The following is a 19569-nucleotide window of genomic DNA, read 5'->3' as shown; positions in this document are numbered from 1 at the left end:
CAAAACGTTGGGATTCTTTTGCTAAAAATTGAAAAAGTAAGATAAAGGAGAATAAAAGGAAAAGAACAAGAAAACTGTATACAGAATGTTGGAATTCTTTTGTTAAAAGCTGAAAAAGTAAAGCAAAGGAGAGCAGAAGGAAAAGAACAGGAAAACTGTAAATGGTTATCGAAATGTTGGGATTCTTTTGATAAAAACTGAAAAAAGTAAAGCGAAGGAGAATAGAAGGAAATGAAAAGGAAAATTGTACACAAAATGTTGGAATTCTTTTGCTAAAAGTTGAAAAAGTAAATCAAAGGAATTTGGAAGGAAAATAGAAGGAAAACTGTAAACGGTTATGAAAACGTTGGGATTCTTTTGCTAAAAACTGAAAAAAGCAAAGCAAAGGAGAAGAGAAGGAAAAGGAAGAGAAAACTGTAAACGGTTATCAAAAGGTTGGGATTTTTTTGCAGAAAACTGAAAAAGTAAATCAAAGAAAAATAGAAGGAAAAGAGAAATTAAACTGTAAACGGTTATCAATACATCGGGATTCTTTATCTAAAAACTGAAAAAGTAAAGCAAAGGAGATTAGAAGGAAAAGAACAGGAAAAATGTAAAAAAAAATGTTGGAATTCTTTTGCTATAAGCTGAAAAAGTAAAGCAAAGGAAAATAGAAGGAAAAGAGAGGAAAAACTGTAAACCAAATTTTGGAATTATTTTGCTAAAAGATGAAAAAGTAAAGCAAAGAAGAATAGAAGGAGAAAAAAAATAACAGTAAACGGTTATGAAAACATTTGGATTCTTTGGCTAAAAAAACTGAAAAAGTAAAGCAAAGGAGAATATAAGGGAAAGAGAGGCAAAACTGAAAACGGTTATCAAAACTTTGAGAATCTTTTGATTAACACTGAAAAGTAAAGAAAAGGAGAATAGAAGGAAAACTGAAAACAGTAGTCAAAACTTTGGGGTTCTTTTGCTAGAAACTGAAAAGTAAAGCAAATGAGAATAGAAGAAAAAGAGAAGGAAACTGTGAACGGCCATCAAAATGTTCGAATTCTTTTACTAAAGACTAAAAAGTGAAGCAAATGAAAATAGAAGGCAAAGAGAAGGAAAGCTGTAAAGGTTATCAAAACATTGCGATTTATTTGCTAAAAACTGAAAAAATACAGCAAACGATAATAGTAGGAAAAGAAAAGAAAAACTGTAAATGGTTATCAAAATGTTGGAATTCTTTTGCTAAAAACTAAGAAAGTAAAGCAAAGGACAACAAAAGGAAAAGAGAAGAAAAGCTGTAAACAGCCATCAGAATGTTGGGATTCTTATGCGAAGAGCTGAAAAAGCAAAGCAAACGTGAATAGAAGAAAAAGAGAAGCACAACTGTCCGCGGCCATCAGAATGTTGGAATTGTTTTGCTAAAAGCCGAAAAAATAAAGCAAAGGAGAATAGAAGGGAAAGAGAGGGAAAATGTAGAGGGTTATCAAAATATTGTGATTTCTTTGCTATATTCTGGAAATGTAAAGCAAAGGGAAAAATGTAAACGGTTGCCAAAATGTGTGGATTTTTTTTATAAAAACTTAAAAAGTCGACTAAGGGTAGAAATTCACTCAAATAATAGTTTTTAAAATAATTCTTTCGAGGCCACTGAATGTCTCTAGTTTCAAATATTTAATTTAGTATCAATACATTCAACGGTTGACTTTCCTTTACAGTCTGAACTGTGTAATCTTTAAGATACACTTTGAGCATAACTGAGACTAGATATTTTGTAGAAAACTTTACCCAATGGGAAACGCTTGTGCACAGTTCTGCAGACGTAAAAAAATTCATAGCAACTAATCCTAACCAGGTTAAATTGGGATCAAACAGGCTTATCTTGTTACAATGACCAAATACTTATTTAAAAAATGAAACCTTTCAGTTATAGGCACACAGTCAAGCACAGACAATTGGTCCCAGGGTTGCCACCCCTAGTGATTTATCACTATTTCTAGTAATTTTTCGCATTGCCAAAAAAAAAAAACTTTGCCAACTCATTACATAGATCACTGCATTATCGAAGAAAATGATTAAATCAACCAAAGTATCACTTAAATCTAGTGATTTTTTCACCGGGTGGCAACCCGATCGATCCCGTAGCAAAGGTTTACCAGGTTCTGCAGAATTATCTTTGCCAGCCCGTCTAGTAATTAGGTTGATGCAAATAAATTCGATAAGACTCCCTCCCATGCGATTCCAAGAAAGTTGGGTCTACTGGATGACCATATATTATGCACGATACATATTTAGCCGTGACCCCCTCCTCCACTGGGTCATGTTGAGTTAAACCCCCAGTCTTACAACTACCCACCCAACACTGAACAGTGTATTCCACGAATCTGCCCCACGAAACATCCCTCCTTTCCGAGAATTTTCGATTTAATTCTTTTTAAATTTTATCAGTTTCGTCTTTTTAGCCTGTTTTGACACTACGCAGTTTAATTACTTTGACAAACGATTGATTTTTCATTCTGAGAGTATTGTTTTGACATTTTTTTGAAGTTTTTTAGTTTTCTTGTTTTTTATGATTTTTGCTCCTTGTGTTTTTTTTATGACTGAAATTGCAGTTCGACCATTCGAGGCCTATGATAGAAGTTTTCCAGTTTGAATATCCTATCAGATTCGGAACAATAATAAATAAATAAAGGCTAAACTAAACTCTGCCGACAAAGAGAAAGAAATAAAAAAATGAATAAAACACGACAAACGGTCAAAATAAAGGGGCATGTAAATAAACAGAGGGCAAAATAAAATTGCCTGTTCACATGGAAAAATGGCTATCAAACAGTTCGTGGTAACGAACTGTAGTAAGGAGCAACCCGGCTCAATAGTAACCAAAACTCTAAAAATCGAATTTTGATACCGATAGCTACATCAAAAGAATCGCATTTTAATGCTGATTCTAAATATATAAGTATCATCAAGTTTAGTCTTACCCATCAAAAGTTACGAGCCTGAGACAATTTGTGCTATTTTAGAAAATAGGGGGAAACACTCCCTAAAAGTCATAGAACCCTAGTGTTGAAGTTTCAAGCTCCTATCTACAAAAATGTGGAATTTTGTATTTTTTGCCAGTAGGCAGATCACGGATGCGTGTTCATTTGTTTGCTTTTTTAACCCCGGGGTGATCGTATCGACCCAGTTGTCCTAGAATGTTGCAAGAGGGCTCATTCTAACGGAAATGAAAAGTTCTAGTGCCCTTATTAAGTGACCGAAAAAATGGGAGGTCACATAGGCCCCCTCTCACGCTAATTATTTTCTCAAAGTCAACGGATCAAAATTCTGAGATAGCCATTTTATTAAGAACGACTTACTACCCCATAGTCCCCGTCGGAGGGGTTACAAGTTACAAACTTTGACCCTTGCCTACATAGCAATGGTTATTGGGAAGTGCACAGGCGTTTTCAGGACGATTTTTTGGTTGGGGGAGGGGTTGAGAAAAGGACGATATGCTGGGGGAACTTTCCATCGAGGAATTTGTTGAAATTTTCCATCGAGAAAATTTCCATGAAGGGAGCGCAAGATTTACTAGCATTATTTAAAAAAAAAACAATGAAAAAATAAATATGAAAAGCTTTTTTTTCAGCTGGAAGCAAGGAGCAGCATTAAAACTAAAAACGAACAGAAATTATTACCCATGTGAGGGGCTCACCTCCTCCTAATACCTCGCTCTTTACGCTAAAGTATTTTTAGTAATGTCAACTATTTATTCTATGGCCTTTGTGATTCAGGGGTCATTCTTAATGAATTGGGACAAAATTTAAGATTTAGTATAAAGAGAGAAGTACTGACGAGGGGGCAAACCCCTCATATATGTAATAAAAACATGAGAATACAAAGGTTCTTTACGTAAGCTAATTTATAACTTGCGTATATCTTTTACTAATAAAAAGATTCATAAAAAATTAAAGGTTCCAGTTGCCTTTTTAATTAAGCGAAAAATCGCAGGGCAACTAGGCTTCTTCCCCCGCTCTTTATTTTTAAAAATCATTCGATCAAAATTATGAGAAAGCCATTTAGCAAAAAAAATATGCAAATTTCATTTTAATTATTCCTCTACGGAGAGCCAAAATCAAAACATGCATCGATTCAAAAACGTTCAGAAATTAAATAAAAAAAAAACAAGTCTTTTCAACTGAAAGTAAGGAACGACATTAAAACTTAAAACGAACAGAAATTGCTTCGTATATGAAAGGGGCTAAAGTTTTTTACTGTTTTAAAAAGAAGAGTTGAGAGAAAGAGTCAAACTTTAGCGTAAAGAGCGGGGCGTTGATGAGGAAGCAGCCCCTTTCATATACGAAGTAATTTCTGTTCGTTTTAAGTTTTTATGTCGCCCCTTACTTTCAGCGAAAAAAAACTTGTTTTTTATTTAATAAGAGAAAGGATAAAGTGAAAACTGATTTTATGGTTCGTAAAAATAATAAACTGAATGTAGAAATATCTGTCTAAAATATCCCTTTTTTTCAATTTCATGGTCACAGCTTTAGACGCTTTACTTTCAGAAACATAATATAATTTTACCTTGAGAAGGGGTGGACACTAGCCAAGAAACTCCTTAAAGTTAGGATAAATACCGAAAAAAAACTCCATTCAAGGGGTTATACACTTCCAAAAACTGTACACACCAGTGGACACACTTAGAAATACAGAAGAGAGAATAATGAGGATTTTTTCCCAAGACAGTGAACGAACAAAACCTATTTGAATATTTCGGCTCTATATCTGAGGACCGTCTTCAGCAAAGAAAATAACAAACAATAATGCACTTACAATAAAAGTTCTCGGTTAAAAATCCAGTTTTTAAAATAGCCAAGGCATCATCACTTCCTAACGAAAAGTTCAGCCAAGACTGTGTGATAAAAGCTATCATTTTACAAGCTTAAACGGTTCATTCATTTCACTAACTTTATTTATTAAAAATTTGAATAATTTCTTATTGCGATTAAATAAAAAAAAAACGTTTGACTCTTTGCCACAATTCTTCTTTTTAAAACAATTAAAAGCTTTAGAGTAAAGAGCGAGGCGTTGAGGAGGGGACAACCCATTTCATATACGGAGTAATTTCTGTTAGTTTTAAGTTTTAATGTCGCTCCTTACTTACAGTTTAAAAAACTAGTTTTTTTATATTTAATATCTGAACGTTTTTGAATTAATGCATGTTTGATTTTGGCTCTCCACCATAGGACTTGTCCAATCTTATTGAATTTTTTGTATTGAATCAGATTAACAGATTATTAAAATGAAATTTGCATATTAATTCCTTTTTTGGCTAAATGGCTTTCTCTTAGTTTTGATCAAACGATTTTGAGAAATAAGGGGTGGGTTAGGAAACCTAGTTGCCCTCCGATTTTCTGGTTACATAAAAAAGCAACTATAACTTTTAATTTTTAACTAACGTTTCTATTAGTAAAAAATATACGTAACTTAAGAATTAACTTACGTAACAAACTTTTATATTCTTGTGTTTTTATTATGTATATAAGGGGGTTTGTACCCTCGTTAATGCCTCGCTCTTTACACTAAATCGTAAGTTTTGTCTCAATTCTTTAAGAATGACCCCTGAATCAGACAGGCCGTAGAGTAAATAGTTGAAATTACTAAAAATACTTTAGCATAAAAAGCGAGGTATTTATCTCCTCCTAAATACCTCGCTATTTATGCTAAAGTATATTTAGAGCCCCTCATATGCGTAATAATCTCTGTTCGTTTTAAGCTTCAATGCTACTCCTTACTTTCTCCTTAATTGAAAAAACTTTTTCATGTTTATTTTTTCATTGTTTTTTTATAGTAGTTTTAGAAAATCCTGCGCCCTTTCCATTGAATTTCTTTTCCCCCATAACATATTTCTCCAAGGAAAGATCCTCCCAGATAGCCCCCTCCCCTCAGCCCCACCTCTAAAACCAAAAACATCCCCCTGAAAACGTCTCTATACTTCCCAATAACGATTATTATATGTAAACACTGGTCAAAGTTTGTAACTTACAGCCCCTCCCCCAGGGACTGTGGGGGAGTAGGTCATTCCCAAAGACTATTATGGTTTTTGACTATGCGGAACAAAATGGCTGTCTCAAAATTTTTATCCATTGACTTTGGAGAAAAAATGAGCGTGGGAGGGGGCCTAGGTGTCCTCCAATTTTTTGGTCACTTAAAAAGGGCACTAGAACTTTTCATTTCCGTTAAAATGAGCCTCTTGCGACATTCTAGGACAACTGGGTCGATACGATGACCCCTGGGGAAAAGAAAAAAAAACAAATAAACACGCACCCGTGATTTGTCTTCTGGCAAAAAATACGAAATCCCACGTTTTTATAGATAGGAGCTTGAAATTTTTTCTATAGGGTTCTCTGATACGCCGAATGCGATGGCATGATTTTCGTCAAGATTCTATGACTTTTACGGAGTGTTTCCCCCTATTTTCCAAAATACAGCAAATTTTCTCAGGCTCGTAACTTTTGATGAAAAAGACTAAATTTGATGAAACTTGTATATTTAAAATCAGCGTGAAAATCCGATTCTTTTGATGTATATTTTAGCATCAAAATTCCGTTTTTTAGAGTTTCGGTTACTATTGAGCCGGGTTCCTTACTACAGTTCGTTACCACGAACTGTTTGATATTTGCCTTTTCTGCAGCTAATTTATCCAGGGATGTATTATTATTTAGGTTTCGTTTGATTTCGATTGCCTCGCGGACAATTTGTTTGATTCCCAGGTCATTGCTAATTAGAATTGTTTCGTCAAATGGAACACAATGGATGTTCTATTTAATATAAACCATTATGTTCTATATCATAAACCATTATGTTCTATATCATAAACCATTATGTTCTATATCATAAACCATTATGTTCTATATCATAAACCATTATGTTCTATATCATAAACCATTATGTTCTTTTTGACGAAACAATTCTAATTAGCAATGAGCTGGGAATCAAACAAACTGTCCGCGAGGCAATCGAAATCAAACGAAACCTAAATAATAATACATCCCTAAATAGAGACTTGTGTGAATACACACTCAACCCTATGTACAAAAAATTAATTATAGAAAATAACCTAATTCAAAATAAGACAAAAATAGGAACGAATAAAAACAAGCCCAATCCCAACAGAAATACAAGATTAGCTGCAGAGAAGGCAAATATCGCAATAAGAAATTATTCCAATTTTTAATAAATACAGTAAGTGAAATGAATGAACCTTTTTAGCTTGTAAAATGTTAGCTTTTATCACACAGTCCTGGCTGAACTTTTCGTTAGAAAGTGATGATGCATTGGCTATTTTAAAAACTCGATTTTTAACCGAGAACTTTTAATGTAAGTACTTATTGTTTGTTATTTTCTTTGCTGAAGACGGCTCTTAGATATAAGGCCAACATATTCAAATAGGTTTTGTTCGTTCACTGTCTTGGGAAAAAAAAGTCTCATTATTCTCTCTTCTGTATTTCTATTATGGAAAGGCAGTGTGGTCTTCGTCATTATTTAGGGGACACACTCCAAGTTTGGGGAAGTGTGCTTTTTGTGGCGAGAATAATGCCATCATAATTGGAAAAGGAATGGTCTGGAAGGATATGCCAACCGTAACAAAACAAGGAGTGCTCCAAGATGTAGACTTAGTGATAGAAAGCAGGTATTTTTGGGTCTTTTGGGCATTTTTGTTTCTGTTTTATTAATTATTATTATAATTTATCAATTTGATTGATTATAATTTATATTTTCGGATATAATCTTTGGAAAAGAGTCATTAGCCTTAATAACTTCTTGATAAACAAGTTGAAAAAAGTAAATATAGGTCGGCAAAAATACTCTTTTATTTTGAAATAAGGCAAATAAACTTGTGGATAAATTCAGCTTTGTCAATTATTATTAGAAATTAGAAATTTAATATGATTGATTATAATAATAATTTTCTATAGTTTTCGGATATTATCCTTGGAAAAGAGCCATTAGCCTTGATAACTTCTTTGATAAATACGTTGAAAAAAGGAAAATATACGTCGACAAAAACACACTATTATTTTTAAAAAAGGCAAATAAACTTGTGGATAAAGTCAGGATAACTGAATAATTCTTATCATGAAAGTGAATAATTCTTATCATCTATAAGGTTATCAAATAGGTTAATTCTTATTGGCTATTTAAAGTCTCTACAACATTTAACATTCTCTTTATCTATTGTTAATTAAACATTTGTCTACGAATTGTAAGTAATAAGTACTTTAATCACAACATTCAAATTTTTAACCTTTTTTGTCATGCTGCCAGATATATGACGTCAAACAAGCTGAAGAACTAAATTCTGAGAATAAAATTTAGTAAGAACAAGTCTAGGAAACATTTGAAGTTGTCAAACTTGTTTTGCCTTCATGAGGGATTTTGTTCCTTAAAGTATTAAATAAAAAAAAACAAGTTTTTTTTAAATGAAAGTAAGGAGCGACATTAAAACTTAAAACGAACAGAAATTACTCCGTATATGAAAGGGGCTTTTCCTCCTCGACACCCCGCTCCTTACGCTAAAGTTTTTTATTGTTTTAAAAAGTAAAGTTGCGAGAAAGAATCAAACTTTAGCGCAAGGAGCGGGGTGTCGAGGAGGAAAAGCCCCTTTCATATACGGAGTAATTTCTGTTCGTTTTAAGTTTTAATGTCGCTCCTTACTTTCATTTAAAAAAACTTGTTTTTTTTTTATTTAATTTCTGAAAGTTTTTGAATTAATGCATGTCTGATTTTGGCTCTCCGTACATAAATTTCTAAAATGAAATTTGTATATTAATTCTTTTTTTGGCTAAATGGCTTTCTCTTAGTTTTGATCAGACGATTTTGAGAAATAAGGGGTGGGGAAGGAGGTCTAGTTGCCTTCCAATTTTTCGGTTACTCAAAAAGGCAACTAGATCTTTTAATTTTTAACGAACGTTTTTATTAGTAAAAAAAACGTAACTTAAGAATTAACTTACGTAACAAACGTACATAACTTACGTAACTTACGTTACGTTTTATCCCAATTCTTTAAGAATGACCCCTGAATCAGAAAGGCCGTAGAATAAATAGTTGAAATTATTTAAAAAATTTTTAGCATAAAGAGCGAAGTATTTATCTCCTCCTAAATACCTCGCTCTTTATGCTAAAGTATTTTTAGAACCCTTCATATGCGTAATAATCTCTGTTCGTTTTAAGTTTTAATACTTCTCCTTACTTTCAATTGAAAAAACTTTTTCATGTTTATATTTTCATTGTTTTTTTTTATAGTAATGCTAGAAAGTCCTGCGCCCTTTTCATTGAATTTTTCTTCCCCCATGAAATACTCCTCCAAGGAAAGATCCTCCCATATAGCCCCCTCCCCTGAACCCCACACCCAAACCAGAATCCCCCTGATAACATCGGTACACTTCCCAGTAACCATTACTGTATGTAAACATTGGTCAAAGTTTGTAACTTGCAGCCCCTCCCCCAGGGACTGTGGGGGGTAAGTCATCCCAAAGACATAGTTATTATGGTTTTCGACTATGCGGAACAAAATGGCTATCTCAAAATTTTGATCCGTTGACTTTGGGGAAAAATGAGCGTGGGAGGGGGCCTAGGTGCCCTCCAATTTTTTTGGTCACTTAAAAAGGGCACTAGAACTTTTCATTTCCGTTAGAATGAGCCCTCTTGCAACACTCTAGGACCATTTGGTCGATACGATGACCCCTTGGAAAAAAAAAAAAAAAAAAACAAAAAACAAATAAACACGCACCCGTGATTTGTCTTCTGGCAAAAAATACGAAATTCCACATTTTTGTAGATTGGACCTTGGAATTTTGTGTATAGGGTTCTCTGATACGCTGAATGCGATGGTGTAATTTTCGTTAAGATCCTATGACTTTTAGGGGGTGTTACCCCCTATTTTCCAAAATAAGGCAAATTTTCTCAGGCTCGTAACTTTTGATGACAAAGACTAAATTTGATGAAACTTATATATTTAAAATCAGCATAAAAATCCGATTCTTTTGATATATCTTTTAGTATCGAAATTCCGTCTTTTAGAGTTTCGTTTACTATTGAGCCGGGTCGCTCCTTACTACAGTTCGTTACCACGAACTGTTTGATTGTATAAAAATAAACTAGTTTTTTTACCTGAAAGTAAGGAGCAATATTGAAACTTAAAACGAAGAGAAATTACTCCGTTTATGAAAGGGGCTGTTCCCTTCTCAACGCCCCGCTTCTTACGCTAAAGTTTGACTCTTTCTCTCAATTCTACTTTATTAAACAATTCTACTTTCTACAATTCTACTTTCGTACACGGAATAATTTCTGTTCGTCCTAAGTTTTAATGTTGCTCCTTACTTTCAGTTAAATCAAGCTAGATTTTTTATTTTAATTTCTGATAGTTTTTGAAATAATGCATGTTTGATTTTGGCCCACTGTCCATAAATTATTAAAACGAAATTCGTATAGTAATTCTTTTTTTTTGGTTAAATGGCTTTCTCTTTGTTTTGATCAGACGATTTTGAGAAAAAAGGGGTGTGGGAGGAGGCCTAGTTGCCCTCCAATTTTTCAGTTACTTAAAAAAACGTTTAATTTTTAATGAATGCTTTTATTAGTAAAAAATATACATAACTTAAGAATTAACTTACCTAACGAACTTGTATATTCGTATATTTTTATTATGTATATGGGGGTTTGTCCCCTTGTTAATACCTAGCTTTTTACACTAAAGCTTAAATTTTGTCCCAATTCTTTAAAAATCAGAAAGGCCGTAGAATAAATAGTCGAAATTACTAAAAATACTTTAGCGTAAAGAGCTAGGTATTTAGGAGGAGAAGAACCCCTCATATAGGTAATAATCTCCGTTATACAATCAAAAAAATCACTCTGAAAACGTCCGTACACTTCCCAATAACCATTACTGTATGTAAATACTTGTCAAAGTTTGTAACTTGCAGCCCCTCCCCCGGGGACTGTGGGGAGTAAGTCATCCCCGAAGATATAGTTATTATGTTTTTTGACTATTCTGAACAAAATGGCTGTTTCAAAATTTTGATCCGTCGACTTTGGGAAAAAATGAGCGTGGGAGGGGCCTAGGTGCCCTCCAATGTTTTGGTCACTTAAAAGGGCACTAGAACTTTTAATTTCCGTTAGAATGAGTCCTTTTGCGACATTCTAGGACCAATTTGTCGATACGCTGACCCCTGGGAAAAAAACACGCACCCGTGATCGGTCTCCTGGCAAATAATACGAAGTTGCACATTTTTGTAGATATGAGCTTGAAACTTCTACAATAGGGCTCCCTGATATGCTGAATGCGATGGTGAGATTTAAGATGGTGTGATCGTTAAGATTCTATGACTTTTAGGGGTTGTTTCCTCCTATCTTCCAAAATAAAATTTTTATCTTCCAAATTTCCTCAGGCTCGTAACTTTTGATGAGTACGAATAAATTTGATGAAACTTATATATAAATCAGCATAAAAATTTGATTCTATTAATGTATTTATTGGTATTAAAATTCCGTTTTTTAGAGTTTTATTTTCTAATGAGCCGGGTACCTCATTACTACAGCTTATTACCACGAACTGTTTGATAGTATCGTCAGTTTTTAGACGGATTGAAAAACCTAAACTCGGCAAATAGATTATTAATAATCATATTTAGCAATAATTTAGCAGTTTCATTCAGAAACAAAATAAGTAACAATAAATTCAGAAACAAATGCTTAAGTAACAATAAAATTTTTCTCGGTATTTCTAATGGTCTTTTTATATTGTTTTTGTGATAATTTTGTATTTTTGCATAAGATTCGTTACAATAAAACATCGAAAGAACTATTTCCAAAACCCATGGATAAAATTTAGCACAGTAACAATAACTTCACTAAATATCTGCATTTGCTATCTTTGGCGTGCCTTAAATGAATCCAAAGACCATTAGTCTAGGAAAATTGTGAAAAAGAGGGGTCAACCTCAAACAAATTCCTATACAAATAATTATTTCACTGCCCGACCCAAAAATATGTGCTGATTCTGAATCCAGAAAGCTTACTGCTCTAACTTTTTCAAAAATTTAATTTTTTTATGGTTGAATTTAGGTTGAGGCGAAAAATGCTGATTGAGTAAATACCAGGAACTACGCTCTTTTTTGGCTGATGAACATGAAACTAAATTAGTTGTTTTTTTTTTTTTTTTGTTTTTTTTTTAAACTGAGATCACACACTGAACTAATTTGCCAACTGCAAAAATTAAACTAATTTGACTGAACTAATTTCGCCACCTACACAAATTGAACTAATTCGCTTTATTGTTACAGTGACAAAATGTAAAAAGACGCCAAATATTAGATAGTGACGGTTTTTCATTCACCACTAAAGCCGGTTTCTATTCTTATAAGCTACTCATATTCTTAAAAACAAAAAAAAATCAACAACAACAAAAATTTAAAATTAAAAAAAAAATTAAAAAAAATTTTTGATAAAAAGTTCTTGAACCTTCTATTTTAACAGTTTCGATTAATAGTTTACTTTGATATCTGTTTCTCCAGTCATGGCTACTTATGGTCTAGATTCTTCAAAACAATTGCAGCTAATTGGAAAAAAACAGCAAATTTAAAACTTGAAATGACCAGAAGATACTTTGAAGAAGAGGAGGACTTTCTACACGCAAACCCCAATTTCTAGCATCAAAGTGGGTCTTACACCAACTACTGCTGTTAAGAAACTCACTGCTGCATCAAGTTGCACCAGCACCAACACAGCTATGCACGTTTATCCCCCATCTCAGTATGTTTGAAGCCACCACTTTAAATCCTCACAATAAGTTCTAATTTCCCTTAAATTCTTCCTTACGACCCCTCTCTCTCCATTCAGGAACCAAATACATTTGTTTTGGTTCTCTATAGTTGGCTGAAAAGGATCTTCAGAAATTTGTCATCCTTCATTTGCAGAACGTGTACAAACCATCTCAACCTTTCTTTCATTACATCCCTAGAAAGCAGGATAGAACCACAATTTTTGTGATGCTCATTGTTTGAAATAAATTCAGTCCGAGAGGTATAATTCTTAGAAAAAGAGCCCAAAGGAATCTAATTATTCTGAAAAACATCTAATAAACCCTCTTCTGTCTTTCGGAGCACCCAGCATAGCGTGAAGATCAGAGAGTTGGGTTAAGGTAAGTTCTAATCCTCTCTTTAAATTTGATAAGTCTGGAGAGAGTGATCAGGAGAGAGCGAACAAGGTGGGAAGTGGGACAGAGCTTAAAAGAGAGAGAGAGATAGAGATAGAGAGAGAGAGAGAGAGAGAGAGAGAGAGAGAGAGAGAGAGAGAGAGAGAGAGAGAGACAGAGAGAGAGAGAGAGAGACAGAGAGAGAATAAATTCCACAGAAATGAATACACTATAAATAAAGTACATACCCACATTCCAACAGCTAGGACGAAAACAAAATATAGTCCAATTACAACAAAATCTGGCCATTCTAAGCGAACCTGAGACATGACGAATCTTTAATGATACTGCTCTAGACTGAAGTTGCACTAAATTCTTCCTAATTGTATTGTTTTGCCGGATTTGAACTTTGGCCGTTTCCTCTGAAAGTGTAAGTTCTAAGTCCTATCTCTAGCAAATGGTAATAAATTCAGAACAACCATAAAACAATAAACAATTCCAAACAGAAAATAAATAAAAGCTGAAAGGATTTTGGGTTAGGTGGTAAAAACGATATATATATATATATATATATATATATATATATATATATATATATATATATATATATATATATATATATATATATATATATATATATATATATATATATATAGTGGGCACTTCGCGCCCCCCCAAGCCCCTCCCCCGCGTGTGTAAGTCGTTACGCACCATATTAGTTACGCGCAATTGTAGCTGTGTCCCTGTGTCCCACCTATGAATATATATATATATATATATACAAGCCCCCCCCGCGCGCGTAAGTTGTTACGCGCCATATTAGTTACGCGCCATTGTAGCTGTGTCCCACCTGTGAATAGAGATATATATAAATATATATTTTTAACTACGTAAAACATGCGAATATACAACATTCTTCGCTGTCCCATTGTCTGTGCATATAAATAGCATTTATATTCCCTGTGTCCCGGTCGTCATTTGTGTCCTAGTGTCCCAGTTTGTATTTTCTCTTTGAGTGTCCCGGTCGTCATTTATATTCCCTGTGTCCCAGTGTCCCGGTTGTCATTTGTGTCCCGGTCTGTAATTTCTATTCAAACAATCCCTGTGTCTCAGTCGTCAATTATATATCCCGCCTGTGCCCCCGGCGTCCCCGTTGTAGTTGTTTCCCTGCGTCCCGGTCGTCATTTATATTCCCGGTCGTGATTTGTGTCCGGGTGTCCCAGTCTGTAATTTTTCTTTGAGGTTCCTGGTCGTCATTTATATTCCCTCTGTGTCGGTCGTCATTTGTGTTCCGGTCTGTAATTTATCTTTGAGTGTTTTTTCTTTTTAGTTTTTTTAGTTTTTTACATTTTTTCAGTTTTTTTTTTCTTCTTTATTTTTCAGCGTCACTATGAAGTACATATCGCCGAACCTTTGTTTTTTAACTTAAATCTGGTAGGCATTGATGACTTTATCCAAGTCAAAATCCCAAACCCAATCATCATCGCTATCATTTTCAGTTTTGATATGTTTTGACTCTCGCTTTCCAGGTGGATTTTCATCTAACTGCGCGGTTTTGCGTTCTTTAGCCGCAAGCCTGTTTTCTTGCTGTTCTTGGGATTCCTCGGCACGCTTTCTTTTCTTACTTTCTCTATCAGCTGCAAGCCTGTTTTCTTGCTGTTCTTGTGATTCCTCGGCACGCTTTCTTTTCTTACTTTCTCTATCAGCAGCAAGTTTTTTGGCATAGACTCTTTGAGCAGCTTTCTCGGCTGTTGCCATTGTAGGTTCTTCAGTCATTTTACAATTAAACATTTTTCCATGAACGCATGTCTTAAATACCATTAATGACGTCACCGTCATAGCAAAAATGACGACAACTAACTTCATGACGTCAGCTGACACAGAAACATGACGTCACCTGATCCACAGACAGACACACAGACAGACAACTTATCAAGGAGGCACACTCGTGCCTCTATAAAGAGGCGACACACGACAATGTTAAGCGATCTTCGGTTCCAGTGGTCGCAGACGGATGGGGAGGGATGCATTTCGTAGCCCGAGCTCCAACTAAGAAACCTGCAAAATTTCATCCCCCTCCAACTTTTTCTTCATGGGGAAAATCTGGCCGAAAGTTTCGACCTGTCAACCCAAGCCCCCCTTTAACGTTGTCCGATCGGGCTGAAATTCACAAGTTAAGGTCCCCTAGGGCCCAGGAGCTTATCCGCGAAATTTCAGCTTGATCCGATAACTCCTTCCCTGTTTTCCAGAAACCACCCATTAGCTATTTAATTAACGGATTTCTTTCCATAAGAGCCCATGTTAATTTGAAATTTTTAAAAGCTATTGAGAAGTTATATTTACACACATGCAAGTTATTAGCTCAGTTGGTAGAGCGTGAGACTTTTAATCCTCGGATCAAGGGTTCAAGTCCCTTACGGGCGGTTTTTTTTCACAACATCAAAAAAATTTTGATAACACCTGGACAGCTTATCATTTGAGAGATAACAGAATATTAGCTTCTTATGAGCAAAAGAAACATTTCGGTCATGCTATCTATTTTTTTTTCTATTTTATACAATGATTTAAAAGCGGGGGGGGGTTTCCTCTCCTAATTCCTGTACGAGCAGTACAGGAATTATTAAATTACATCCACCATGGATTGTAGAAAAACGTACAGAAATAATATGAAAAAAACTTCGTTTTCTTAAAGAGTTAAAGAGGCTGCGTCCCAAAGTCGAACCTTAAAACGTACAGGAATTAGAAGAGGCAGTTGGGGGGCTGCCGCCCCCCAAACCCCCAGCTTTTAAAGACTCTTTTGTACAGGTTTTTTTTGTGGGGGGACTTCATTGTTACTAATTACTAGTTTCGGCGCAATGGTTCTCCTGTCCTCTTGTGTTTAACATTTTTCGAAGTTATTCCATTATTCATTCATTTCAATGTTTTGTTAATTAAAAGAGGGCCTTTCCCAAGCCAAGAGCGGGGGGTTAGCAAAAAGACAAAAAACCTGTACAAAAGAGTCTTTAAAAGCTGGGGGTTTGGGGGGCGGCAGCCCCCCAACTGCCTCTTCTAATTCCTGTACGTTTTAAGGTTCGACTTTGGGACGCAGCCTCTTTAACTCTTTAAGAAAACGAAGTTTTTTTCATATTATTTTTTATATATATAGATATATATATATATATATATATATATATATATATATATATATATATATATATATATATATCTATATATATAAAAATAAGTTGTCTGTGGATGGATGGATGGATGGATGTGTCAGGTGACGTCACCTGAAAAAACTGGATCAGGTGACGTCAAAACTGAAAAAACTAAAAAAAGGCAAAAACTACAAAAAAAACTAAAAACTAATAAAAAAAATAAAAAAGCTAAAAAACTAAAAAAACTAAAAAAAGGCAAAAACTACAAAAAAAAACTAAAAACTAATAAAAAAGCTAAAAAACTAAAAAAACTAAAAAAAAGGCAAAAACTACAAAAAAACTAAAAACTAATAAAAAAAATAAAAAAGCTAAAAAACTAAAAAAAACTAAAAAAACTAAAAAAAGGTAAAAAACTAAAAAAACTAAAAACAAAAAAAAAATAAAAAAGGTAAAAACTAAAAGAACTAAAAAAGAAAAAAATAAATGACGACACTCAAAGAGAAAGCGACCAGGACAAAAGGAATGTTCGATTAGCAATCAACAAAGCACCGGGACACAGGGAGTATAAATGACGACCCGGGGGAAACAGGGGGATATAAATGACGACCGGGACAAAAAAACTAAAAAGAAAAAAAAACTAAAAACTAATAAAAAAACTAAAAAATCTAAAAATCTAAATAAGCTAAAAAAGAAAAAAAAAGGAAAAAAATACAAATGACGACCGGGACACAGGGAATATAAATGACGACCGGGACACAGGGACACAACTACAACGGGGACACCGGGGGAAACAGGGGGATATAAATGACGACCGGGACAAAAAAACTAAAAAGAAAAAAAAACTAAAAACTAATAAAAAAACTAAAAAATCTAAAAATCTAAATAAGCTAAAAAAGAAAAAAAAAGGAAAAAAATAAAGGAGAAAAACAAAACTAAAAAACGAATGTATATACAGACCGGGACACCGGGATACAAATGACGACCGGGACCCGGGACACAGGGAATATAAATGACGACCGGGACACAGGGACATAACTACAACGGGGACACCGGGGGAAACAGGGGGATGTAAATGACGACCGGGACACCGGGACAGGGAATGGTCGATTAGCAATCACCATCAACAAAGCTCAAGGGCAATCATTAGAATCATGAGGTATAGATCTGAATACAGATTGTTTTCCCATGGACCATTATATGTTGCATGTTCAAGAGTCGGTAAACCTGACAATCTATTTATATGCAAAGACAATGGGACAGCAAAGAATGTTGTATATTCGCAAGTTTTACGTAGTTAAAACCATATATATATATATATATCTATCTATATTCACAGGTGGGACATAGGGACACAACTACAATGGCGCGTAACTATTATGGCGCGTAACGACTTACGCGCGCGGGGGGGCTTGGGGGGGGCGCGAAGCGCCCCCACCAACTAGGTGTTGGGGTGGCGCGAAGCGCCACCCCAACAGCTAGTATATATATATATATATATATATATATATATATATATATATATATATATATATATATATATATATATATATATATATATATATATATATTTGTTTTTAACTACGTAAAACCTGCGAATATACAACATTCTTCGCTGTCCCATTGTCTGTACATATAAATAGATTGTCAGGTTTACCAACTCTTGAACATGTAACATATAATTGTCCATGGGAAAAACATCCGTACAATCCATATTCAGATCTATACCTCATTATTCTAATGATTGCCCTTGAGCTTTGTTGATGGTGATTGCTAATCAAACATTCCCTGTGTTCCCATCGTCATTTATATATCCCCCTGTGCCCCCCAGCGTCCCCGTTGTAGTTGTGTCCCTGTGTCCCAGTCGCCATTTATAGTCGACAAACATGACGTCAGTCAACACACACGTCCCAGTCGTCATATGTGTCCCGGTGTCCCAGTCTGTAATTTCTCTTTGAGTTTCCCGGTCGTCACTTATATTCCCTGTGTCCCGGTCTGTATATACATTCGTTTTTGAATTGGTATATGATGAAATAAATTGTTTGTTATTTTCCTTTTTTTCTTTTTAGTTTTTTTTTCTTTTTTCTTTTTAGTTCTTTTCTTTTTCTCTATTATTTTTCAGTTTTTTTCCTTTTTTTCTTTTTTTTTCTTTTTCAGTTTTTAGTTTTTTATTAGTTTTTAGTTTTTTTTTCTTTTTAGTTTTTTTTGCTGCTTTTACCCTTTTTTTAGCTTTTTTTATTTTTTTTATTTTTTAGTTTTTAATTTTTTACCCTTTTTAGTTTTTTTTAGTTTTTTAGCTTTTTTAGTTATTTTAGTAGTTTTTACCTGTTTTTAGTTTTTTTTTCTTTTTTAGTTTTTTTTCTTCTTTTGTATTAATGCTAAAGCCAAGGTTCGAACCCGGAACCTCTCGGACCTAGAACCTGGAACATAACGCTTTACCAACTCAGCTACTTCGGCTTGAATCCATTTACCTTTTTTAGTTTTTTTTTTATTTTTAGTTTTTTAGTTTTCTTTTTTTCATTTATTTGTCAGTTTTTTTCCTTTTTTTAATTTTTTCTTTTTCAGTTTTTAGTTTTTTTTAGTTTTTTATTAGTTTTTAGTTTTTTCTCTTTTTAGTTTTTTTGTAGTTTTTACCTTTTTTAGTTTTTTTTTAGTTTTTTTTACTTTTTAGTTTTTAGTTTTTTACCCTTTTTTTAGTTTTTTTAGTTTTTTAGAAATTTTAGGTTTTTTAGTATTTTCTTTTTAGTTTTTTTGTAGTTTTTATCTTTTTTAGTTGTTTTTCTTCTTTTGTATTAATGCTAAAGCCAAGGTTCGAACCTGGAACCTCTCGGACCTAGAACCTGGAACATAACGCTTTACCAACTGAGCTACTGTATTTGTATTTGTATCGGATTAACGACGCTTCTTGACTACTAAGGTCCCTGCGTCGGCCCTGTAGTGCATTCCTGCAGCATGGTTCGATCTCTGGGTCCCGTATTACCACCCTAAGGTCAAACCCACTTCGCCAACACAGGTAGTTATATAACTGAACTACTTTGGCTTGAATACATTCGTTTTTGAATTGGTATGTGATGAAAACAACTATTCCTTAAATCCTCCAAACTTTGGCAATTACTCATAAAATGTTCCAGGTTATCCCCATACTCCTCACAAAGTGGGCGGGCACACTTACCTCCTGGGTAATCAACATTGTAAAAATTTCAATGTCGTCTATGCAATGGCACACAATTCGCTGCCACCTACAGCTAATATTTCAACGCTCTACGTGGTAGGTTCAGTCTCAAGTAAAGCTCC

General features: G+C 34.2%; 1 protein-coding gene across 4 annotated transcripts in view; it reads right to left on the bottom strand.

Moving 5' to 3' along the window:
- The window catches only part of LOC136033658 (sodium/glucose cotransporter 1-like), a 120194-nt gene that overhangs the window by 89869 nt on the left and 10756 nt on the right, over window positions 1-19569 (bottom strand). For 3 of the 4 annotated variants that reach the window (XM_065714486.1, XM_065714483.1, XM_065714484.1), the window contains exon 2: window positions 13390-13563. In XM_065714486.1, coding sequence (XP_065570558.1) covers window positions 13390-13470 — 81 coding nt within the window. In that variant the 5' untranslated portion in view covers window positions 13471-13563. Of the gene's footprint in view, window positions 1-4782; window positions 4805-13389; window positions 13564-19569 lie in introns of those variants that run through there. The other variant, XM_065714485.1, reaches the window with a different exon arrangement.

The sequence above is a fragment of the Artemia franciscana genome, chromosome 12 (genome assembly GCF_032884065.1).
Source record: "Artemia franciscana chromosome 12, ASM3288406v1, whole genome shotgun sequence".
Taxonomy (NCBI): Eukaryota; Metazoa; Arthropoda; class Branchiopoda; order Anostraca; family Artemiidae; genus Artemia; species Artemia franciscana.
The sequence above is the reverse complement of the archived record's forward strand: the minus strand, read 5'-3'. Positions and strand labels throughout refer to the sequence as shown.